General features: G+C 41.5%; 1 protein-coding gene across 2 annotated transcripts in view; it reads left to right on the top strand.

The window, feature by feature from the left end:
* Nucleotides 1-25,496, top strand: part of GSR (glutathione-disulfide reductase) — a 56,648-nt gene that overhangs the window by 12,637 nt on the left and 18,515 nt on the right. For both annotated transcript variants that reach the window (XM_045055325.1, XM_023252439.2), the window contains exons 2-6: nucleotides 13,965-13,991; nucleotides 16,691-16,779; nucleotides 17,944-18,013; nucleotides 20,337-20,484; nucleotides 23,388-23,442. In XM_045055325.1, coding sequence (XP_044911260.1) covers nucleotides 13,965-13,991; nucleotides 16,691-16,779; nucleotides 17,944-18,013; nucleotides 20,337-20,484; nucleotides 23,388-23,442 — 389 coding nt within the window. The remainder of the gene's footprint in view (nucleotides 1-13,964; nucleotides 13,992-16,690; nucleotides 16,780-17,943; nucleotides 18,014-20,336; nucleotides 20,485-23,387; nucleotides 23,443-25,496) is intronic.

The raw sequence follows: 25,496 nt of genomic DNA, 5'->3' as shown, positions 1-25,496 counted from the left end.
TGGGTCTGTGCTGACAGCTCAGAGCCTTGGAACCTGCTTCAAATTCTGTGTCTCCCTCTTTCTCTGCCCCTCCCCTGCTCACACTGTCTCTCTCTGTCTCTCAAAAATAAATAAATGTTAAAAAAAAAAAAAGATTCTCTCACTGTTTCCCCCTCCCTCACTTGTGTGTGCACATATGTGTGCTCCCTCTCTCATTCTCTCCCAAACTAAATAAAAAAATAAACATTCATGTTCAAAATGAAAGTGGGAATGGAGGAAAGGATTGTCAACTTGGACCTTGACATCTTAGTCCAGACTCCCTTAGAAGTCTGTCTCTGCAGAAAGATTGAGGGGTGCCACTGTGAGACCCTCTGGACAGGTGGTGTGAGCACTTGACAACTTCTCATCTTCGTACCTCTTTACTTTTCTAAGTTTTCCTTCTGTATCATGTCATGATCAGCTTGTGGCATCCATCATCATTGCCTGGTTCCACTGGTATTAGTCAAAAAGGGGCTCGCCCCATTTCTAGGTTCTGGTTAGGAATATGAATACAGTAAGAGGTGAACTACTTCCAAGAGCAAGGCGAAGGACAGCTCTGGACAATGGGCCATTTACTTCTTCCTTATAGCGTGTCTGGCCTTGCTTCTGTCATTCAGCTGCAGCAAGTTTTATTTTCCTGTAAGCATTGGTATCTTGGGGGCAATCTCATTTCACATTTTCATGACATTCCATTTGGGTTCTTCTCAAACTGGCTTTCGGTTTTGAATTACAAGGAAGGGTGTAGGTATGTGATGAATATCAGAGAAGATATAACGACAAGACGTGAGTTTAGATTTAAGAATTCCAGTTATCTGGGCTATCCATAGTTGCAATAATAAACTTCTGATGTCCAGTGATTTCCAAGTGGGCCTAGGGGAAATGGAGGCCCTCTGAAGCACATCATTTCATTTGTTCATGTCTTCATTTCCTGTATTCTGAGTTCTAAGTACTTGGATTGAGGCTGGCAAGAGAATAGGGTAGATACAAACATTTGTTTGTTTTAATGTTTATTTATTTTTGAAAGAGAGAGAGGGCGTGAGCAGGGGAGGAGCAGGGAGAGACGGAGACACAGAATCCGAAGCAGGCTCCAGGCTCTGAGCTGTCAGCACAGAGCCCGATGTGGGGCTCGAGCTCATGAGCTATGAGATCATGACCTGAGCCAAAGTTGGACATTTAACCGACTGAGCCACCCAGGCACCCCTAGATACAAACATTTGTATGATAAAGGTCCCCTCCCACAGGAAATTTGCAAAATGGTGGGGGAGCAAAATGTAGACAGTCAACTCCAAAGTGAGGTGGTCAGTGTTAATTGCTCCTGATGGTAAAAAGTTACAGTAGTTGAGAGAAGAATTGGAATCATCACTTCTGCCTGGGCACCATGGGATGAGTGATTTTGTGAAGGAGAGAGTGTCTTTCTGAACTTGAACGGATAAATACCATTGTTTGACAGGGTAGGGTCAGAGGCAAAGGCAGAGAGGCAGGATATATTGTGTAATTGAATTTGATTGGCATACAGGGTATCTAATAGAAGTAAGACATAGGAAACTGATGAGTACGTTGTAGTGAAAAAAGAAGTTTCTGGGATGGCTTGGCTGGCTCAGTTGGTAGAATATGTGACTTTTTTTTTTTTTTTTATGTTTATTTTTGAGAGAGAGGGAGAGGGAGAGGATCTGAAGTGGGCTCTGCACTGTCAGCACAGAGCCCGGTTTGGGGCTCAGACTCACAAACCAGATTATGACCCGAGCTGAAGTTGGACACAACTGACTGAGCCACCTGGGTGCCTCTAGAGCATGTAACTTTTGATCTTGGGGTGGTGAGTTCAATCCCCACGTTGGGTATAGAGCTTACTTCTAAAAAATGAAGTTTCTGGAAGCACAGTGAACTGTGTGGAGGGGTTTTTGAGCATGAGAGTGACTCAATAAAAGTGGGTTTATGGTAGTGGTACTGTTGAGAGATGTCCCTTGGAGAAGTCAAGTAGAAGTGTCTTTAATACTGACTCCTTAACCATTTTTTTTCCTAAATAAAATATTTTGATTCTGGAGCTTGGTGAATTTTTTAAGTTGCGGTAGATGAGTTCACACTGAAGTTTCAAATTAGTCTTCCTGTAGATAGTGGGATTGTGTTTTGTTTTTAATTGTTTTATTTTTGTTTGTTAATTTATTAATTCATATTCCAGGTATACAGGTACCTTTTTAAATGCTGGGGTCACAGCAGCAAACAAAGCAGTTAAAAATCCCTGTCCTCATGGAGCTTACATTGTAGTTCCATGCAATATTTTTGTAATAATTTTTAAAAAAAAACAAGTTTTTTTTTTTTAGGGTTTTTTTGTTGTTTTGTTTTGTTTTGGTCTGTTTGAAACCTTCCTGCACTGAAGTTTAGACTTGGTGTGATAAAGCTAGAAGTGATTTTGGAGATCCACTAATCCAGTCAGACTGTAGTTTAGTTTAGTTTTTTAAATGTATGTTTGTTTTTGAGAAAGAGCACAAGCCAGGGGGGAGGGGCAGAGAGAGGATAAGAGGGAGGATCCAAAGCAGGCTCTGCACTGTTAGTGGAGAGCCTGATGTCGATGTTGAGGCTCAAACTCACAAACTGTGAGGTCGTGACCTGAGCTGAAGTCAGGACACTTAACCGACTGAGCCACCCAGGCTCCCCAGACTATCGTTGTTTTAAAAAAAATAGCACTAACATAAGCTTGCTGACTTAATTTTTTTAGGGTAATGGCCTTTAAAAAAATTCTATCACTATCTTTTTTTTTTTTTTAATCAAGAATGACGTTTTCAAAACAAGTAGGAAGCTTATAATTTCAAGTAAAGGACAGTGCTTTAAATTGAATACCTTTAGCTTTATGAAACCCTACATGGACCCTATTATTTTCATTTTTTTTAAGGATTAGACTCAGACGGGTACCTGGTGGCTGAGCTGGGTAAGCGTCCAACTTCGACTCAGGTCATGATATCATGGTTTGTGAGTTCAAGCCCCACGTCGGGCTCCACACTGAGTGTGGCGCCTGCTTGGGATTCTCTCTCTCTCCCTCTCTGCCCCTTCCCAACTTGCACACACACACTCTCTCTCTCTCAAAATAAAAAATAAACTAAAAAGAAAAAAAAAGGATTAGACTTACACAGATCCTTGTAGGAATTTGGGAAGCATTGTTCTGGTTCAGCAACCTCACTTTACTGAGAAGCTGAGTGCCAGCTAAAATGTGGTTGAAAACAAACCAAGCATAGTATGACCTCTGGAATTGGTGGCCTAGCCATCAGAAACTATAGCTTTGGTGTATTTATGTGGAGTAAACTGTGACTTGTTGAACCTGTTTAGGCATTGTTCTTTACTACAGGGGAGGAAACTTATGACCCTTCCTGCTTAGGAACCAAACATCATTTACTCCAAAAACACTTAGTTAAATAGAGTCTACCACATAGGTCTTCACTTCATAGCTCCTGATTTAGTAGATGTAGGGTGAAGCCTCAAAGATGTATTTTTAAAGAACTCTAGGGGCGCCTGGGTGGCTCAGTCGGTTGGGCGTCCGACTTCAGCTCAGGTCACGATCTCGCGATCTTGCGGTCCGTGAGTTCGAGCCCTGCGTTGGGCTCTGGGCTGATGGCTCAGAGCCTGGAGCCTGCTTCCGATTCTGTGTCTCCCTCTCTCTCTGCTCCTCCCCCGTTCATGCTCTGTCTCTCTCTCTGTCTCAAAAACAAATAAACGTTAAAAAAAATTTTTTTAAAAATCTCTATTTTTTGTTTGTTTGTTTGTTTGTTTGTTTGAGAGAGAGAGAGAGAGAACACAAGCAGGGAGAGGGGCAGAGGGAGAGAGAGACTCTCAAGCAGGCTCCATGCTCAGAGTGGAGCCCAATGCAGGCTGGATCCCATGACCCTGGGATCATGACCTGAGCTAAAATCAAGAGTGAGACACTAACCAACTGAGCCACCCAGGCGCCCCTAAAGAGCTACATTCTGATTTTGTGATTTTGGTGTAACATGAGCCAGACACAATGGTAAGGCCTTCATACAAAGAAGGGACTGTATGAAGCATTACGATGAATCTGGTGAATCGTGTTAATTGTGTGGGTTAGATGACAATTAATTTGGTCCTGGAGTCATTTCCTGGTTTCATAATTTTATGCCTCCAAGGTTGTCTATACAGTATGACTATTTATCTTGATTTTCTGACTCTTCTTCAGTCTTCCTTTTCTATTATAAATCTTTTTTATGTTTATTTTTGAGAGAGAGAGAGAGCATGGGAGGGCAGAAAGAGGGAGAGAGAGAGAATCTCAAGCAGGCTCCCTGCTGTCAGAGCAGATTCCGACATGGGGCTCGATCCCACGAACCGTGAGATCATGACCTGAGCCAAAGTCAGACAGCCAACCGACTGAGCCACCCAGGTGCCCAGTCTTTCTTTCTTTTCTAGGAGGCTTTTTTTCCCCCTTTTTAATTCTGTGATCTGATAGAGTAGGCCCCTTCCAAGGAGACTTCTGTTTTCAAGATGAGTGATGTGTGTTCATGTACTTAAGAATTCATCTTTTCTTTGACAGAATTTTTTAAGCTGTTAAGTTCAGGTATGAGATGACTTTGCCCCATATTGTGTTGTCTAGGGGAGGAAAAACTTTTCTTCTATCCTCTGAGGTTCAATAGCTGGAATCTGCAAATCAGACCAACAAGAAGCAGATTAATAGGGGTTTATTTCTCATGCACGTGGGACTGTCACAGAGAAGTAGTGGGGGGAAAAGGAGCACTTAGGCCTGGGAGCTTGGTATCAATAGAAGAAAGCGTGATAAATTGTGGAGAAGTGACTAGACAAAGGAAAGGGGGTTTGGGCTTCTAGGAACAGTAAATTGTGGGAAGGTAAATATGTGAAGGAAACTAATAGAAGATAAAGGTTACTTTAATAAGGTTTTTTTGGTGCAGATTCTGCTTTGCTGTCTTTCCATTTTTAGTGATAAGGGTTCTCCTCCAGGTACAGGAGAGGGGTCGGGGACACCTTCACAAAGGGAGATTTCTGCCTTGCTTTTAAGCAGAAAGGGAGGTGGCAGAGAGGTCCTCCTTTGCTCTTTCTTAATTATCTTCAGCTCAAAATCTGTATGCCAAAATAGCATATTTTGGGGTGGCATGTTCTGATCTCCTTTAGTTCAAAGTGAAAGAAGGAAGAGGGACCAGGGTTGCTACTAAACTTCTAATGGCTAAACCAGGTCAAGAGGCATGCGTAGCTCTAATAATATGATTCCATCTTTAAATTCATCTTTATTTTTCTCCATCAGACAAAAAAAACAAAAAACAAAACTGTAGTACTAAGGTATTAGATGCTAAAAGTGGGAAACTGAAAGAAATCCTCTATTTTTTTTTCCTAGAATTCAATTAAAGATAGTAATCTCTTGTTGCCCACTGCAATTAAGTCATTTCTCAGGGCAGAAAAGTAGATGATCTTTGAATTCAGTTTTTGGCATCTCCGAAAAGTTAAAATGTAGTACTTCTCTCATGATCAAATGTAGACCAAGGAGAAATGCAAAGATTGACGAAAGCCAAGGTGAAAGAGAACCTTCTGGGAGCTTTGTATCTGCGGTTCAGTTCTCTGCCTATGCAGACGTGGGAAGAGTTCACTTGAGGAAAAATTCTTTCTAGCTTACTATTCCCTTTGCCCCAGGGCCTGTGGGAGCACATGTTCCAGTGTTCTTGCTGAGTGTATGGATTCTGTGATAAAGTAACTGGGTTCTTGTGGTATAGGCATGTGGTTCTCACCAATCAGAGTTGGGTAGGTAGTAAGGGTTGATTACCAGGACAAACCCCTTCTTTTCTTTTTTATTTAAATTGAGGTATAGTTGACATAGAACATTGCATTAGTTTAGGTGTACAGCATAATGATTCCGTATTTGTGTAACTGAAATGATCACCACCAGAAGCCTAGTTAACCTTGTCACCATACATAGTAGCAAATCTTTTTTTTCTTGTGATAAGAACTTTTTAAAAAATGTTTATTTTGAGAGAGAGAGAGAGAGAGAGAGCACGTGCACATGAGCGGTAGAGGGGCAGAGAGAGGGGGAGAGAGAGAATCCCAAGCAGGCTCTGTGCTGTCTGTGAAGAGCCCGATGTGGGGCTTGAAGTCATGAACTGTGAGATCATGACCTGAGCTGAAATCAAGAGTCAGACACTTAACCAACTGAGAGCCACCTAGGTGCCCCAGTGATAAGAACTTCTAAGATCTACTCTCTTAGCAACTTCCAAAAATGCAATATAGTAATATCAACTATAGGTACCATGCTATACATTACATCTCCATGACTTACTTATTTTATAACTGGAAGATTGTACCTAGTAAAGTTCTTGATTATTAATGTCACTGTGAACTGTGCTGTATGGTGCCAATTGGAGATGCCAGCAGAAGTGGAGGTTTTAAGATGCCTGAGAAACAGGCTGCTCAGAAGACTGTATTTATCTAGGCTGAAAACCATTACTTAGCAACATGTAAGTCAACCTAACTTGAAGGTGATAGTGTGCACTTTGATATTACGATGTCTGTATCTCCATAAGACTAAAACATGCTTTTTAAAAGCTTTCACTTAACGCGAAATCTCTCCTAACAGATTTTAAAGCATACAGTACGGTATTATTGACTATAGGTACAATGTGGTACATCAGGATCTCTAGAACTTACTCATCCTGCTTGACTGAAAATTTGTGCCTGTTGATTAGTAACTTCCCATTCCCCTCCCACCCCTGCCTAGATCCTGGCAACCACCATTCCATTCTTTGGTTCTATGAATGTGACTATTTTAGATATCTCAGGGGCACCTGGCTAGCTTAGTTGGTGGAGCATGTGACTCTTGATCTTGGGGTTGTAAGTTCAAGCCTCATGTTGGATGTAGACATTACTTAAAATAGATATCATATAAGTGGAATCATGCAGTATTTGGCTTATTTCCCTTATTTTAGTATAATGTCCCAAGGTTGAGCATGCATTTTTATTTTTCTTAGTGTTTATTAATTTTGAGAGAAAAAGCATGAGCAGGGGAGGGGCAGAGAGAGAGAGAGAGAGAGAGAGAGAGAGAGAGAGAGAGAATCCCAAGCAAGCTGTGTGCTGTTAGCACAGAGCCCGATGCAGGGTTCATTCTCATAAACCACGAGCCAAAATCAAGAGTTGGATGCTTAACTAACTGAGCCACTCAGGGGCCCCTGAGCATGCATTTTTAAATGGATATTTACAAAAAGGAGATCATACCTTCAGTACTGACAGTCCTCAAAAACAGAAAATTACCCGAGTTTGTTTTGTGGGTTTAGAGTTTCATGAAGTGTGGCACACCTATGTTCATAAGTGCTAAATAAAGGAGTGATCAGAAAGGGTGGGGTTAGTTGGAGTAGGCAAATCCTAATGTTGAAATTGGTCTTTTGATTTACCCTGTCGATTGTTTAATTTTTTTGTACAAGGTTTAGTATAATACTATTTAGCTGTCTGCCTAAATCTGCCTGAATCTGCCAGGCTAGAAAAGAAAGCCTGGCTCTGAATCCCTCACAGGGTTTTACCCTTCATAAAAGATACTTTGAACAAGTTATAACAGAGAGTGTTTCTTGTAGAGTGGGATTGAAGGAATTTTATATAAAGACCTTGGGCATTTGTAAGTGGATTCCAGTCAGTCATGATTGATAACCATTTATTATTCACTGGGTGTTGCAACATTTGATATTAAATTAGGCTGTAGGATCATAGATCAATTTCTTTTGGTGGGGGGGCAGGAGATAATGGTGTTAATGAGGTGACTTTTGGAAAGAACTAAGGATGAGGGCTGGTTGTCTGGAGAACCAACCTTGTGATTTGAGGCTTTGGATTTCATGCCCATCCCCCCGGCCTCTTGGGAGGGGAGAAGGAAGAGGACCTGGAGGTTGAATCAATCACTAGTGGTCAATGACTTAATCAATCATTCCTGTGTAAGAGAAGCTTCCTCAGGGGTGGCTCATTCAGTTGAGCATCCGACTCTTGGTTTTGGCTCAGGCCATGATCTCCTGGTTCATGAGTTCGAGCCTCACCTCGGGCTCTGTGGGGAGCCTGGTTAGGATTCTCTCTCTCCCTCACTCTGCCCCTCCTCTGCTCATGTGTGCTCTCTCTCTCTCTAAACATTTAAAAAAAAAAAAGGAGCTTCAGTAAAAACCGAAAGGATGGGGTTCAGAAAGCTTCTGGGTTGGCAAACACATGGAGACTAGGGGAGGTGGTATATCCATGGGAGCTCCACGCCTTCCCACATACCTTGCCCTATGCATCTCTTCCACCTGCCTGTTCCAAGGTTATATCCTTTTATAATAAGCTGGTAGTCTAGTAAATAAAATGTTCCTCTGATTTCCATGAGCCACTCTCGCAATTAATCCAGCCCAAGAAGAGGGTTGTCAGAACCTCCAAGAGCTGGTCGAAAGCACAGGTGACTGCTGGACTTGAGATTGGCCTCTGAAGTAGGGGCAGGAGGCAGGAAGACTGAGCCCTCAACCTGTGGGAGCTGATGCTGTCTCCAGGTAGATAGTGTCAGAATTGAGTTAATTGCCTGATGGTGTGGAAAAAGCACACACTTCAGAATTGGTGTCAGAGTTGTATAGGCACAGGGCCAATGGTCTATTTAGTCACTGGAGGTGTAAAGCTGATGAAACTCAACAAAGACAGAGATCTTTGTTCTGGTCGCCTACATATTCCAACCCCTAGAACAGTCAGTCATGCACTAAGTAGGTATTCAGTATGGAGTTGCTGAAAGAATGAGTTGATGAAGTGGTAGGGTTTTGCTTAGTGGATGATGATTTGTCCGTCATATTCTACATGCTCCTTCCTCAGACCAGTCTTGAACTAGACTGTGGGATGCAAAAAATGAAAACAGGAAACTTTAGGCAACTCTGGGGTAAAAGACAGAAGCGGGGAACCAGAAGAAGGAAATTTACTATCGAGTGCAGGTGACATTTTTTGACAGGTGCAACTGTTAATGGATTGAATCCATCGACATGGCAATGTGATTTTTTTACCTATCTAAGCAGAATTGAAGGTGAGAGGGGCTGGCCTAGAAAAATGGTGAAGCTCCTGAGTTTTTCCACATGTATCATCAGATTCTTCACATGTTCTGTCCCTGTCAGGAGAGGCCCCTGTCTTCACTGTGAGCCAGTGCTGGCCGACCAACTGAATGGGCTTCTGAACACGAGGTGGGGATAGGGAGTTCTTAGAGATGGATTGTAAGACTGCGAAGGAGGCAAGGCTACTGGAGTGTCTCTGGCGTTGAGTGTAGTCAGGAGTGCATGAGACTTCTCGGAGGCTTATCATTGGTTAATGCCCCCCTGGGGAATGAGGGCTCTGCAGGGGAATTTGCCAGGTGAAAAGTATTGTATGTTTCAGGTCTTATCAGCTGTGGGTACCCCTGGGCAGTCAAAGCCCTGAGAACCCATCACCCTGGTGTCTCAGTCTGGGAGGCAAGCTTTCTGCCACCAGTTTATTTGTTCCTGAAAGGGAGCAAGCCACCCGGGGAATTTATCTCCTCTCTTTCCAGTAAGCCTTTTGTGAAGTTGGGGATCCAGCAGTCTGCAGAAATAATTCAGAAGCATCAGTGTCATCATCAGATCTATCATAAATTAGAAAAGAGGTGCTTTTTTTAATGCATTGTCTCTCGGATCTTCTCAAAACCTCTATCATGTATTACCATTCCCATTTTATTGAATAAGAAACTGAGCTCAAGAGATTTAGAAACCTACCCACCGACAGCAGTAAGTGGGAGGGAAGGTTGGGATTCAAACTCATGTCTGTCTGCCTCTAGACTTGTGTGCTTTCTGCCAACCGAATGTACTCATGTACTCATCAGCTAGAGAATAAGAAGCATGACTATATATAGCTCTCCACCCCTGGCTTCCACAGCTCTGTTGGTAACTAATTGCTGTTTTCTTCTAAGTCAAAGAGGCATCTGGTTGTTGTAGTGTTGTGCTGAAGTGTAACTAGGTTTCCAAAACCATTGGAAAGTCCTGGAGGCATATTACTAGGAGCTGCCAAAATAGGGCGAGTGGTATTTCAAGGGCACGGGCTCTTCAATCATAGCCCTGGGCTACCTGGGTGGTTCAGTAGGTTAAGCATCGACCCTTGATTTCAGCTCAGGTCGTGATCTCACAGTTAGGTTCATGAGATCCAGCCCCACCTCAGGCTCAGGCTGACCGTGTGGAACCTGCTTGGGTTTCTCTCTCTCCCTCTTTCTTTCTTTACTTCTCTCCTGGTTGTACGTGTGAGGGCTCTCTCTCTAAAAAAAAAAAAAAAAAAAAAAAAAATCATAGTCCCAACCACAGATCCAAAGTGTACTGTGCTAGAATATAAACTCTTTGACCCAAAAAGGTCACCATTTTCCACCTTTTTCTTCCTCTGATTTCTAGCCCAAGGCTTTGAAAATTTTAGGGAATGTTGTGATTCTGCTGCTGCCCCTTGAGCCAGCAGCTCTGATAGGCTGAGAGACTGTGGTTGGAGTAGTAGGCTCCATGAGAGCAGGGACTAACTATATCCATTTAGCGCTTTCTTTTTTGCATAATGCCTGGCACGAGTGAATGCTTAATCAATACTTCAAATGAATGAATAGTTGCAAGTTAAAACATTTTAGAAGTCAAAAAGGCAGAAACTTCTAAAAAGTAAATCAAATTCATAACACTTGAAACCAGTGAGTCGGGCCATCTTGGGCCTTAGAAGAAACATGTTCCAAACTTTTTAAATAGTGTCAAATGTACATGAGTAAATTGATGATGTGTGAGAGTGGTTCAGAACATTTAATGCTTTATGATGATTTAAATTGCTTTTAAAGGTTCCTAGGAAGTTGGAGAGAGTTGACTATAGGACAAATGGAGTATATTTAGTATATTGAGATCATCTCTACTTTTAGAGACATTGATTTTGTAGTCTGTCCTTGTTGAAGCCTCTTAGTGAACTGCAGGGTATAGAGTTGTGGATAGAGGGACTGGGAGGGGGTGCCTGGGTGGCTCAGTTGGTTAACTGACTCTTGATTTCGGCTCAGGTCATGATTTTACAGTTCATGGGATCAAGTCCCCACATCAGGATCTGTTTAGCACAGAGCCTGCTTGGGATTCTCTCTTTCTCCCCCTCTCTCTCTGCCCCTCCCCTGCTCGTGAGCTTTGTCTCTCCCATAAATAAATAAACATTAAAAAAATAAATAGGTTAAGCACTCAACTCTTGATTTCAGCTCAGGGCATGATCTCACAGTTAGTGAATTTGAGCCCCGAGTCAGGCTTTACTCTCCCTTTCTCTCTGCCCCTCCCCTACTCTCTCTCTCTGTCTCAAAAATAAACACACTTCAATTAAAAAAATATGTAGACAGACAGGCCTTTTTTTTTTTAATTTTTTTTTTAATGTTTATTTATTTTTGAGACAGAGAGAGAGCATGAACGGGGGAGGGGCAGAGAGAGAGGGAGACACAGAATCTGAAGCAGGCTCCAGGCTCTGAGCTGTCAGCACAGAGCCCGATGTGGGGCTCGAACTCACGGACCGTGAGATCATGACCCGAGCCGAAGTCGGACGCTTAACCGACTGAGCCACCCAGGCGCTCCCAGACAGGCCTTTAAAAAAAAAAAAAAAAAAAAAAAAAAAAAAAAAAAAAGACTGGGAAGCACCTTGCCTGCCAAATGAGCTGGAAAAGGCAGGTCTGATGCTAAAATCATTGCCACCATGGAGCTGGGATTCATCTATCTTCCTTTCCTCTACCACATAGGAAACAGTGAGGGAGAAAGTCATACATTATTCTGATTGCTAGTAGAAAGTGCTTCCTGAATAGCCTGCTTGTAACGCTGCTGTAGGTGTGAGTCCTTCATTTTGCTGGGCTTGAATTCTGCACCCTTCTCTCAGTCCTGTGAGTTCCTACTTCTGTTGCCTTCTGACTCCTTATTGTAGCATAATCTCATAAAAAATCCAAGTCTACCACTAGATAGTATATGACTTGTCTCTTTCTAGGAAAAAACCCTCCAAATGACTGATAACTTGAAACTGCATAGAAACAAAATATAACTCTTTTATAATTCCTGAGTGCAGAATAATAGGAAATAAGAGTGTTAAAATGAAAATGCAGGAGGTATGCTGCTAGCAAGTAGCACAGCTAGAGGAATAGAAGGTGACTGTTCTTAAGACCTTCTTTTTCAAGCATTCCACGTCTCAGTGAGATTTGGACGGGCTTCTTTTACTCTAGCATTTCAAATAAAGTCCCTTGGCAAGTGCATATGTAGTTCAGATTTCACCCCAGGGTGCCCGGAAAATATTCTGTAAGATGTAGGCTTATATTCTTTGGGCTTACAGGGAATGAGTCTAGTTGCTTATGGTCATGATCAGCAGAGCTGTAAGCACCTGATGTAAATTATGTCTGGAAGGCACCAGTATTTAAATATTCAGTCTTTACTCTGTCAATAGACATGAGTGAACATGCTGATTTTTTTTTAAAGGATCTGCAGTTGAGACCTCACTTAAATCTCTTAACTTTGTTGTAGTGGCCAACACGTCACCAACACTTCCCAGTCAGTATTTATAAGGTTAAAGGGTATCTAGAATATACATTACATGGCAGATTTCCAGAGCTGAGGGGTCTCTAATTACGGTCTCTATTCTAATTAGTCTTACTCTTAACCTAGCTTTTCCCCCCATATTATAAATTTTAGCGTGTGATCAAAGGAAATAAACAGATCTAAACAAAAATTTATATGTAAACATATATCACAGCTTGTTTACATGGACTGCTGGGAAGAATTTCTCTATAAAGGGTACGAATAGTTGTTTTCTGAAAACAGCTGCTTAGTTTTTATGTGAAATCTTAGAACTATTTGTGTTTTCCTTTGTGTGTTGGCTGTTAGAAGACTAAGAATCAAATGTGTGAGGGTGCCTGGATGGCTCAGTTGGTTAAGCATCCTACTCTTGATTTCGGCGCAGGTCATAATCTCTCAGTTCATGAGATTGGAGCCCTGTGTTTGGCTCCACACTATGATCGCAGAGCCTGCTTAGGACTCTCTCTCTCCCTTTCTTTCTGTCCCTTCCCTGTTCGCTCTCTCAAAAATAAATAAATGTTAAAAAAATAATTTATTTAAAAAAAAAAAGAATCTGGGGCGCCTGGGTGGCGCAGTTGGTTAAGCGTCCGACTTCAGCCAGGTCATGATCTCGCGGTCCGTGAGTTCGAGCCCCGCGTCAGGCTCTGGGCTGATGGCTTGGAGCCTGTTTCAGATTCTGTGTCTCCCTCTCTCTCTGCCCCTCCCCGTTCATGCTCTGTCTCTCTCTGTCCCAAAAATAAAAAAAATAAAAAAATAAAAAGCGTTGAAGAAAAAAAAAAGAATCAAATTTGTGGTCTGTCTCTGCAAGCATATAAACATGGACACACACACACACACACACACACACACACACATACATACAATAGCATGGATGAACCTTATTTATTGTTCGATTCTTCATTATCCTTTGGTCCTGAAAAGTTATGTAGATTTCAGCTAGAGATTTTTTCAGAGGGGCATTCTGAATGTTTTACCCAGCATATGCCATGATAAGTCTCCCAGAAATCCCCTAGAATAGCTGCTCAGATGTTTCAGTTGCCCTTATTCAGCTGGTGGGTTTTCTTACCTCCTCTGCTATTTCTCTTCTGCTTTCTCCTTCTGGGTTCTGTACAAGCTTAGGCTTTGGCCGCCTCCCTACTGATACGGTCCCTGCACTGCATAGCCCCTGGACATGGAATTATTTCCCCCTCTTTCTCTGACTGCTTTTCTTGAAAAAATGTTAATGACTAAAATTCTCTGCCTCATCAAGATATGAAAAAGAATATTCATATCTTTTCTAACTCCATAGTAGAAAAAAGGAAGTACTGTAAATTTGACTTAGAACTTAAGGAAGCCTCCTGGGTTGATGCTTGGGGTTCATTTCTTTCAGGTTTGTTTGATGGTTTGAGTTTAATATTCTTAAAATTTGTCCTTTTTTTTTTTTAGGTGAATGTTGGATGTGTACCCAAAAAGGTAGAATTTTTATTTCTTCTTCCACACTCCTTTCACATATTTGATAAAGCAATGCGTTGATTTATTTCTTTTGAGTGAGTGAATGAGATTATATCTAGGTCTAGTAGTTAGGACTGGTCGTCTGCACAGAATTGTTTTTTCTCAATCTAAATTACTGAATGGAATCTTCTAAAGTATTCTTATTCAATTCTGTAGCCTCATGGATTCGCTTAACTGTGGTGATATTTGCTCCTAGTATCTGTGGTACAGATTACATTGAATGAACTTGTCCTTTACCTGTGACGAAGAGGAAGAAATGGCAGTTCTTATTTCCAAAGCTGCATCTTGCTTATACTTGCAAATAATTTTACTCCATATTTGAATGTACTTTCAAAACATGTTATAATCCCAGATGACAACCTTTTGTTACTGAGATTACATTCTAAATTGGTGTTTTTTTGGTAACAGGTAAGCAAATATTCCTAATCTCATCAGTGACACATAACAGAGAGTAATTCCAGGAGGGTTTTTTGTAATCTGTTCCCTAGTGTGGGTAGGTGTTTTCTAATCATAGGAAAGTTTCCTTTTTGCTGTGGGACAGTTCCTCAGTTATTTTTTTTCTTAGTCTTAGATTTTGGAATCTGTTCTAATTGAAGTCATGCAGTTATGATATATGAATTATGTATATCAGTTATAAGGTGGTTTTATGTAGTTTAAACCAGTTATGGTAGTTAATCCATTAATAGGCACTACCTCATTATTTAAAAATATTACCTGGGCATAGTGGCCTGAATTTGTAATATTTTGTTCCCATATATTAAAAACATTTATTTATTTATTTATTTATTTATTTATGAGAGAAAGAGAGAGGGGAGAAGCAGAGAGGGAGACACAGAATCCGAAGCAGGCTCCAGGCTCCCAAGCTGTCAGCACAGAGCCCAATGCAGGGCTTGAACTCACAAACCATGAGGTCATGACATGAGCTGAAGTTGGGCGCATAACTGACGGAGTCACCCAGGCGCCCCTGTTGCCATATATTATGTTTCATTTATTCCTTCTATTATCACATGTGCAGGACATTTACCTTATATTTTCATAGGGCTCTACTGACTTCAAAGTGCTTTTGCATTCTTAAAGCTCAGTTGGTAATTGCCTCTTGTTTTCTAGAACAGGTTGAAGCCTAGAGTAACTTCCCTCCAGGAGGGTAGAGTGGGGTAGCAGCACAGAAGGAATCAGATGGGTAGTCCTGCTACTACCCTCATTAGGATGAGCCTAGAAGCCCAATGTGGTTCATATACAACACCTTCTCCAGAGAGTGTTTGAGGCTATAGCATCATACATAATACAAGTTGGAAGTAAATAAATATTGCCCCTCATGAGGAGATGAGGTATAGTGATGTTTCTTTTCTTTTAAAAATTTTTTGTTTAATGTTTGTTTATTTATTTTGAGAGAGAGAGAGCGAGAGCAGGGAAGGGGCAGAGAATGAAGGAGACAAAGGATCCAAAGCAGGCTCCGAGCTTACAGCAGAGAGCCTGATGCAGAGCTTGAACTCACGAACTGTGAGATCATGACATGAGCTGAAGTTGTACGCCCAACTGACTGAGCCACCCAGGCGCCCCTATAGTAATGTTTCTTAAAATAACCTGTTTTATTTTGTAGTACTAAGAAACCTTTCATGTGCATTAAGATAGACCATCTAGCAGATAAAATGGTTAATGCTATATTAAATGAGTTTCACCTCAATTAAAAAATAAACAGGGTGCCTGGGTGGTTTGGTGGGTTAAGCATCTAATTCTTTCTTTGGCTCAGTCCATGATCTCACAGTTCATGAGTTTGAGCTCTGCATTGGGCTCTGGGCTGACAGCCGGAGCCTGCTTGGGATTCTGTCTCCATCTCTCTCTGCCACTCCCCCATTTGCTCTTTATCTCTCAGGATAAATAAAAATAAACTTAAAAAAAAAAAAACAACAGAATCCAGCAGGGCCATCAATTCTTCATTTTTAGGCATAAAGAGAGAACGGTACAAAGAAGGAATGAAAGACTTGTCAAAAATGGAGTCTCAGGCTTGTCTGACAAAGAAAACTGATAGTTTGTCATATAGCGTTCTGGATGCTATCTTGTATTCTGTTACCTTGATGATGAGTTGGCATAAAAGGTCTTTACAGATTTCAGGCTGCATTCCACAGAAAGGTGCAACAAATCTTTGAGTTCCAGATGTCTAATTACACACATCGTTACAAGGACATGTTCATAGGTACTGAGTATGTGATAGAGATTTATTCTCTTAAGGTTTTCAGTCCTCATCTTTATCTCAGAGCATCTTCTAAATTACTTTAAAGCTACAGATGCAATTCAGTTTCCTAGCACCAATCACAAAAGACAGGGCTTCAGGAAGTCTGAAAGTTAAAAAGAGGGTGTAAGCAGTAATAAATTTTACTGGAAGGACTATGAGTCTTATAACATCTTGCTTTTATAGAGTTTATAAAATAGGGAGTTAATAGAAGTAATAGACCCCAACATTTCAGTAGCCTCCCTATAAAACCTGTCTGGTCATATTTCTGAACTTTCTCTTTTAAAATGTTTACTTTTGTTTTTATTTTAAAATTCAGTATTTTTATCTGCTTTTATGTGGTTACCTTTTGTGCATGATTTCTTTTTTTCCTCAGGACTCATGCACTACTGTTGTTGTGGGATTTTTTTTTTTTTTTTTTTTTTTACAGGTAATGTGGAACACGGCTGTCCATTCTGAATTCATGCACGATCATGTTGATTATGGCTTTCAAAGTTGTGAGAGTAAATTCAATTGGCGGTAAGTGTTAATGCTTAGAGGTTCTGTTTACCAATATTAAATTTTTCTTTCATAATTAAATGAGCCATAAACTTTTTTGGGAAGATGTTCCTGTGGTAAAGTATATAAAACATAAGCTTTTGGAGGTGATGGCTATATTTGTGGCCTTAATTGTGATGATGGTTTTAGAGATACATATTTATCTCTAAACTCACCAAGTTATATATAGGAAATATGTACTGTTTTTTGTATGTCAGTCGTACCTCAATAAAATGGTTTTCAAATACACAAAGTCCATTTTAGCTATTTTTAAGTTGTCAGTACAGGGCCATTAAGTTATATTCATAGTGTTGTACAGCTATCACCACCATCCATTTTGAGAACTTTTCCACCATCCATAACAGAAAGAATGTGTTCATTGAGCAATATCTCCTCAGCTCCTCCCCCCAGCCCCTGGGATCACTCGTGTACTTTCTGTCTCTATGAATTTGCCTGTTTTAGGTACTTTGTATGATATTTGTTCTTTTACCCCCGGCTTATTTCACTTAGCATAATGTGTTCAGAATCCATGCATGTTGTGACATGTTTCAGAGTTTCATTCCTTTTTAAGGCTGCATACTAGTCCCTTGTGTGCATACCACATTTTGTCTATTCATTCATCCTTCAGGGGACTTCTAGGTTGTTTTCACCTTTTATCTACTGTGAATAATGCTTGACCTACAAATCCCTGGTTTCATTTCTTTTAGGTTTGTACCTAGAAATGAAATTGCTGGGTCAAATGGCAATTCTGTGTTTAACTTTTTAAGGAACTGCCATAAACATGTAGAAGCCATCAAATTTTCAGAATTTTAGCAAAATCATTCATTTATTCAACAAATATTTATTGAGTGGCCACCAAGTACTTAGGCACTGTGCCAAAGCAGCTGTCCTTATCTTCTTTCCAGAAAAACATTTACATATTGTGGGTGCCTACCGAACATTCTCCTTGGAGTAGAATGAGGGTTCTCTGCGTTTGGCAGGGGAAAGGGGTGACTGCCTTCAGAGATACTCACTCATGGGGTTCTTATTGACTCTTCTGTGTGTGTGTCATTCTTCGCTGATAGGGGCGTTCAGGGACAGGTGCCCTACTCACTAACTGAAAGAAGAGAATTTTGTTTCTCAGTACTGACTTAAGTTTCATTACAGTGTTATAAAGGAAAAGCGTGATGCCTATGTGAGCCGCCTGAATACCATCTATCAAAATAACCTAACCAAGGTGAGTGTGCTGGGAACTCTGAAGAAGGAGCTATTCTTTGTTGGAGTATGCTACTAATCTGACCAGACAAAAACACAACCTTCGCACATATCTCTTGTTTCTTTGATTTCTTTTGCAATTAATGATTTTAGGTTGACCTGCCAGAACAGAAGTGTATGTCTCAGTAAGCCAGTCTTTTTTCTTTTTTCTTTTTTTTAAAATTTATTTATTTTGAGAGAGACTGAGTGCAAGTGGGGAAGGGGCAGAGAAAGAGACAGAGACAGAGAATCCTAGGCAGGCTCCGTGTAGTCAACATGTCAAGCAACGCGGGGCTTGAACCCACAAAACTGTGAAATCTTGACCTGAAATCAAGAGTCGGACACTTAACCGACTGAGCCACCCAGGCACCCCTGGCCAGTCTTTTTTCTACAGAGCGGGCAGTGCCTGCTATGATTGGTGGACCAGGTGTCACAGCATGGCTGTACCTTGAGTAGGTCTGGCCCTCCAGTTAGTTCCAGAAACCAAAAACACAAGAGACTGATGTACACAACAATATGCCAGTTAATTCATTAAAATCAGAAGTACCGTCTGGCTGGAAAGCTGTCGTTCATTTGTTCACAGCAGCCTCGTCCTTGGTGGCTAGATCTGCTCAAGAGACCAAATTATGGTTCAGACAGTTGTTTCTGTGAATGAAGTCTGATTACTTTGCCTAAGAACACCGGGCAAGGGTGTGTTTGCCTTTAGCAAATCTATGGTCCTTTGTTAGTCTGAGGCTTTTTCTGCTTTAGTGCTTAGGTGTCGTACTTCTTCAGCTCGGGACTGCTGGTGGCATTGATAAATGGTGCACCTTCCAGCTGTGCCTTTTCTTGACACCATATTTCCCACCACCCTTCGTTTGCCTTTGTGGTTTCACTTTGCAGTTTCTAAGATTTCTGCACAGCTTGGATTATATTTAAATCTGTAGATTCTTAGTGATACTTGGGCCACCATAGTCCCATGGCAGCATGTTTGTAAATCAATTTTTAGGATGAGTTACTTCTATAGATGGCTAACCTCATATATTTTTATGTCAATTCTTATTCATTAGGTTTATTTTTTGGAGGGTGATATTTTCTGACCTTACTCCCCAATTCAAGGGAGAAATATTTGGGACCTTCAGTGCCCTCTACACTGGTGACAAGAGATTTTAAGGCTGTTAGACATGAGCGTAGAGGTACCACTCACTATACTAAAACATCCACATCAATTTTTTTTTTTAAATGGAGCAAGCTAAAATACTTTTGCAGAAGAGACAGGAAAATCACTCAGAAAACAGCAAAAAACAAAACAAATCTTGGTGTCATAGAACTTAACTATGTGTGACCTTATGGGAAAGGAATTACTTACAGTTGATGCAGAAATTCTGAAGAGGAAAGGAAACCGTCTGTCAAATATCTTAGGAAATGAAAATAAACATTGTATCAGTTCCTCCCCCAGATGATTGTTATTGGGGGTTGACCCATACCCTTTTTGTCTTCTGAAGGAGGGTTTCTGTTGTGGCTTCTGGCATTGATCTCAAGTCAGCTTGGCTAAAGCAGGGCATCTATAAAACAGGCCTGAAGGGCTGTTTGGAAAGGAGGAAATAACTTAATTCAGAACCAAGCATGTTCCAAAATGTTAAAACATGCTATTTTGTGATCAGGCCTCCACGATTCCATTATCCTGGTAAGTTGCCCACATTTGCTTGCCAATGCACGTATCATGGCTTCAGAAGCTTGCCAGCAGTCCCTAGATGGAGGCCCTGGCTCAGAGGATGCCAGAGTCTGCATTCTCAACATCTCTAGCATCGAACTTCATTGTCATGTTTCTGGTATTCTTCCATTTTGTTTAGGAAAACAGAAGCACTGCATTTTCCTCCCTTGGCCAAAATGTCCCTCTTTTGCCTCTACTCCCTTCACCTTTATCCTTTGTCTTTCTCGGCCTTCTGTCCCTCCTCCAGACACGCCATTCTTCAGTGTGATTTCATTGCAAGTGAGGAAGACCTTCTCCCTCAATTCCCGGGGACAAGGATGTAGCGTTTTTCCTTGTGGAGGTGATTTGCACATGTTTTTATTTTTCAGTCTCTGGATTTTGGCCCAAGATAGCATCTTCTTAAGGTACACTTCCAGCAATCAAATGGCAACCCCCTTACCTAAGTATCAATTAACAGAAGTTCTGCAGAAACTTAAAACATTAGAGAGCTGTCTTGGCATTGGTAAACGTAAAATCCAAATCCTCTGTAGAGAAATGGAAAGAGCTGATAAGTTGCCACAGGTGTTTTTATGTTGAGAACAGGCTAATGTCGATGTCACGGTTCCTTTTCCAGTCCCATATAGAAATCATCCATGGCCATGCAGCATTCACAAGTGATCCCAAGCCCACAGTAGAAGTCAGTGGGAACAAATACACTGCTCCTCACATCCTGATTGCCACTGGTGGCGTGCCCTCTCGTCCTCAGGAGAGCGAGATCCCTGGTGAGTCTTCCGAAGGCAAATGCTTGTTGGTAAGAGTCAAGAGGAGTTTACTGTTGTCTTCAACCTTACAAGCCATGCCAGGGGATCTGCCTATACCAGTTCTTTCTCTTGGACAAGGCCACACAGCCATGAGAGAAAGTCTCTGCAGAACCTAGATGTAATTGGGGTAAGTGGTAGCTCGTGATGGGGTGAAGAAAGATATTTCTTCCAGCTCCAAACACATACATACTACAAGTAACACAGGAAGAAAAATCAGCAAAGAGTCTCTTCCTTTCCTTCTCAGCATGGCAGAGATTGTCATCTGCCTGAATTTGTCACGTGGGTTGTTATTTACAAGACAGGTCTTGAGTTACTCTTTTGTTCAAGGGAGTGAAATCTTGTAGGGATGAAACTTAATTACCTATTAAGCCTCTGTGTGCAGTTTTCTTACATAGAGAATTCTAGAATTAAAGTAGTAAGTATTTTCAGGTAGTGATATTTGCTCTTGCATTTTGTGCACACAGGGATGAGCCATGAGCATACTGCCTTATTCTGACATAAGAAACATTGTTCATGTCTTTCTCCCCAACTAGATTATAAGGTCTTTCTGGGTGGTGATCATAGCTTATACATATTCTGTATTCTCCCTGGATTGGCTTCAGAAGACTCGTGACCAATCTGAATTTATATGGGAAATTTTGAGCGTATGTGCATTTATGTGTTTTATTCTCTCTGGGGAGAGGATCCAAAACTTGCCACCGGTTTTTAAAGGGGGTTCATGACTCCCAAAAGGTCAAGAACAACTACCATAAAAGATAGTAAGATGCTGTTCTCAAGTACCTTAAAATTTAGTTGGGAAGATTGGACATAAGCATCCTCATATGAAACAGTCTCCAGGATTGATAAGTCAAAAAAGCAAGGTGTGGAACAGCGTGTGTAGTATGCTCCCATTTGTGTCTTTCTGAAATTTCTGAAAAGGCAGGGAGACTATACACACACTGGAATATCTGTGGAAGGATACTCTAAGCCCTGTCATGCTGACTCTCTGAGGGTCCTAGAGGTTGAGGGTGGGAAGGACTTCTGCTTTTCACTAGATGCTGTGTTGTGCTTTTTGGATTTTTAAGATACATACATTTATTAATTTAAAACCTGTAATAAAAACAAATGCAAAGAAATAAAAGGTAAATGTTCCAAGTTTTGTTCTCTTTCTTTCTTCCTTCCTTCCTTCCTTCCTTCCTTCCTTCCTTCCTTTCAAAGTTTTATTTTTGAGAGAGAGAGAGCAGGGGAGGGGCCGAAAGAGAGGGAGACACAGAATCTGAAGCAAGGTCCACATTCCAAGCTGTTAGCACAGAGCCTGATGCGGGGGCTCGAACTCATGAACCATGAGATCATGACCTGGCTCAAGTTGGACACTTAACTGACTGAGCCCCCCAGATGCTCCCCTAGATGGTGTTTTCTAGACAGTGAGCCTTGGGTTGTTCACAGGTGGGACAGATTACTAAGGGATGGCATAAAGCAAAACAACTTATCAGGAAAGGGGCTCACACACTGAGAGGTATATGCTGAGGAAGAGGAAGACCAAAAGAACCCGTGGGTAATAAAGATGTCTTCGAAGGACATTCAGCCAATTCAACCAGTTTTTCCGGCACTGAAGTTCTGGGGGCAAATTCATTAAGCTGAGACTGGAAGAGGGTCAGGGCCAAATTGTGGAGACTTACAGAGTTAAGTGAAGGAATCTATAATTCATGACAACTGGGTCAAATAATGGTTAGCTTATAAATAGGGTAGTGACAAGATCTAAGTGATAATTTTAGAAAACTAATCTGACAGTGACTTACAGCGGAGGGAGATCAGTTTAGGAAGCTGTCACAGTAGAATGTACGGGGGTGAAGACATGGTTACGAAGCCCAGCATTAGCATCTGACCTATACGGGAAAAGCTCAGTTCTGCAGACAGTTAACTGAGCCACTGTTCCATTCCAGCATCAGAGAAGAGAATGGGCATAACAGACTCTGAGAAGGGAGAGTCAGGTACTGTATTTCAGGACACATTACAAAAAGCATATTCATCACACCTGAAATCAGGATGTGTCCCTTCATCATGGTGCCTTGAATTTAGCAAAGTGCAAAATTTTTTTTCTTAAATATTTATTTTTGAGAGAGAGAAAGCTCAGGGGAGGGGCAGAGAGAGAGAGACAGGATCTGAAGCAGGCTCTTGTGCTGATAGCAGCAAGCCTGATGTGGGGCTCAAACCCACGAACCGTGAGATCATGACCTGAGCCAAAATTGGACACTTAACTGGCTGAGCCAGGCTGATTAGATATTGTGGTGGACCCTTGAGAGAAGGAATCACAGATTGACAACTTAGGACTTCATTTGGATTATTGGTGGAAGGTGGTCCATTTAACTGAACTGGTGAACTTGAGAGGGATACAGTTGGAACATAAGGTTTAGTTCTAAATGTACTGAGTTTGAGGCAAAGTAGAATTATATGGCAGGGCAGTTAGAAATATGGGACTGGAACTTAGGGAGAAGGTCACAACTAGGATATTTGGAAGTCATCTGCAGTGAGGGAAGAGTTGGTTGAAACTTTTGAAGAAAAATGGAGAAGAGGGTTGAGGCTGAGCCAAGGGGCAGGAGAGTGAAGCAGAGCTGACAGAGTCTATTCATGACAGCCAAGAAGATCCTAGTTCCTCAGAGAAATGTTAAAGGTGGTTGTTACTGCTCTTTTTTTATTCCTAGACAGAACAAAAATGTGCACTCAGGGAAGACTGGGTTGGGAGGTTCCCAAGTGGAAACTTGGATAAAACTTGTTGAAACAGAATGTGATGGCTGAGAAAATGTCCGGGTCCTGTACAAAATGTTGATGTCGTTTTATAAGAGGAAGCTCAGTCTATGTGATCTGTATTGCATTTTCCTATATAGGTGCCAGCCTAGGAATTACCAGTGATGGATTTTTCCAACTGGAAGAATTGCCTGGGTAAGTTGGTTTCCTTCCCAACCTCAGTGTTCCTTCTTCCTCAGTCTCTCTAGCTAACATTTCTTCTTCCTCCCCTTCCCAACCATTAAATGCAGGCATTCCTTGAATTGTCTTCTCCTACTTCTCTTTTTACAACTTTGGGTATCTCATCCACTAATACCCCAGTGAACGACTTGGATCTTTCATTGCACTTTTTTGGACCAGAATCAAATATAGGGTGGTTTTGGAGAATAAATACTAAAGTCCTAAAATGATCTTCTTTCTTCACCTGGATACAGCATCAAGTGATAATGCATCTCAAGTAACTGATTCTGGTTTCCAAAGCAGCAAGTGCAAAGGGAATCTCCATGAATGAAGGCTTTGTCACTGTCACAAAAAAATAGGTTTTCTGAATTTGTCCTTTATGTGTGTTTGTCCAAAACCTTAGTATACATTTGTCATGGATTTAGATACATAGAGAAAAAATATATACTGAGGAAGATTGTTTCTCTAATTTGAAGAAGCTGCCAGTTGCAGGTTTTCTAGATGGAGGGAGTTTCCTTTTACTCCTGATAAGCAAGGACACATAGGGGCTGGAGGAGGGACCCTTTTGGCCCAGGGACTGGCCTTTGTCCCCTTCTGAGTAGCACTCACACTGGAATCAGTATTGCTCAATTCTGCTGCTCCCTCAGTGGTGCTGCCAGTCCAGTTGAGGTCTTAATCCTGTGTTTTTCTAAAGGCCTTCATGGAGGGTGACTAATGATCCATGTCTATGCCTTTACCTTTAATGATCTGGAGCCACAGTTAATAAGGGGCAGGAGGGCTTCTCTGCAGTTCCATAGCTGCAGTGAAAACCTCCCATTGAGATATTTGGATCAGGCCATCTTCTGGCTTTGAGAAAAGCACGGTCTTTTTAGATTTGCTGTCTGCAGGGCATACAACTATGTTAGAGAACAGCTTTTCTTCCCTCACGATCCACCCTGTACTGTTTGGTTTTAGGATTGAATGATGACACATGTGAGAATGTTCCCATAAATGTGGTCATGACTTGTCATGTTTGGATGATGTAAGTCAATCTAGACTCACCCTCAGAGAAGCTTCTTTGTAGATACTTGTCCATTAAAAATTTTATATAAATGATTTAGGGGTGCCTGGGTGGCTCAGTTGGTTAAGCGTTGGACTCTTGATTTCAGCTCAGGTCATAATCTCATGGTACACGAGATCGAGCCCCATGCTGGGTGCTGCCCTGACAGTGTGGAGCCTGCTTGGGATTCTTTCTCTGTCCCTCCTCTGCTCATGTTCTCCCTCTCAAAAATAAATAAACATTTAAAAAAATGCTAGCGGGGTGCCTGGGTGGCTCAGTCAGTTGAGTGTACGACTTTGGCTCAGGTCACGATCTTGTGGTTCATGAGTTCAAGCCCTGTGTTGGGCTCTGCACTGACAGCTCAGGCCTGGAGGCTGTTTCAAATTCTGTGTCTCCCTCTCTCTCTGCCCCTCCCCTCCTCACACTCTGTCTCTCTCTCAAAAATAAACATTAAAAAAATTTTTTTTAATGCTACCAATACAAATTTAATAAATGAATTTATGCATTTTAGAAACAAAAGATTCGGGGAACATAGGAACTGAATGAACAATTTTTTTTTCTTCTTTTTGTAAGAGTCCTTTATCATTGTTAATTTGGTAAGTAAGTAATTGAAGAAAGAACAGATTCTGTAGGTAAGGTACCCTGTGCTATGGGCTGTATGATTCAGTTTTTGCCCTCATTGGGCTTTTTTTTTTAAAGTTTATTTATTCTGACAGAGGGAGAGAAGGAGAATCTCAAGCAGGCTCTGCGCTGTCAGCACAGAACCCGACGCGTGGCTTGACCCATGAACTGTGAGATCATAATCTGAGCTGAAATCAAGAGCCAAGATGCTTAACCAACTGAACCACCCAGGCACTCCTTCATTGCACTTATGGTTGGATGGAGGCCGGGGCATCGACCTGTGGAATGTTGTGGTCCAAGTCATTCCAAGGGCCATAAATGATGAGACATGCTCTGGGAACTTGGAGGATATAAGATCATTTCTGGGGGA

The sequence above is a fragment of the Felis catus genome, chromosome B1 (assembly GCF_018350175.1).
Source record: "Felis catus isolate Fca126 chromosome B1, F.catus_Fca126_mat1.0, whole genome shotgun sequence".
Lineage (NCBI taxonomy): Eukaryota > Metazoa > Chordata > Mammalia > Carnivora > Felidae > Felis > Felis catus.
Note: the sequence above shows the minus strand (reverse complement) of the source record. Positions and strands in the feature narration are given on the sequence as shown.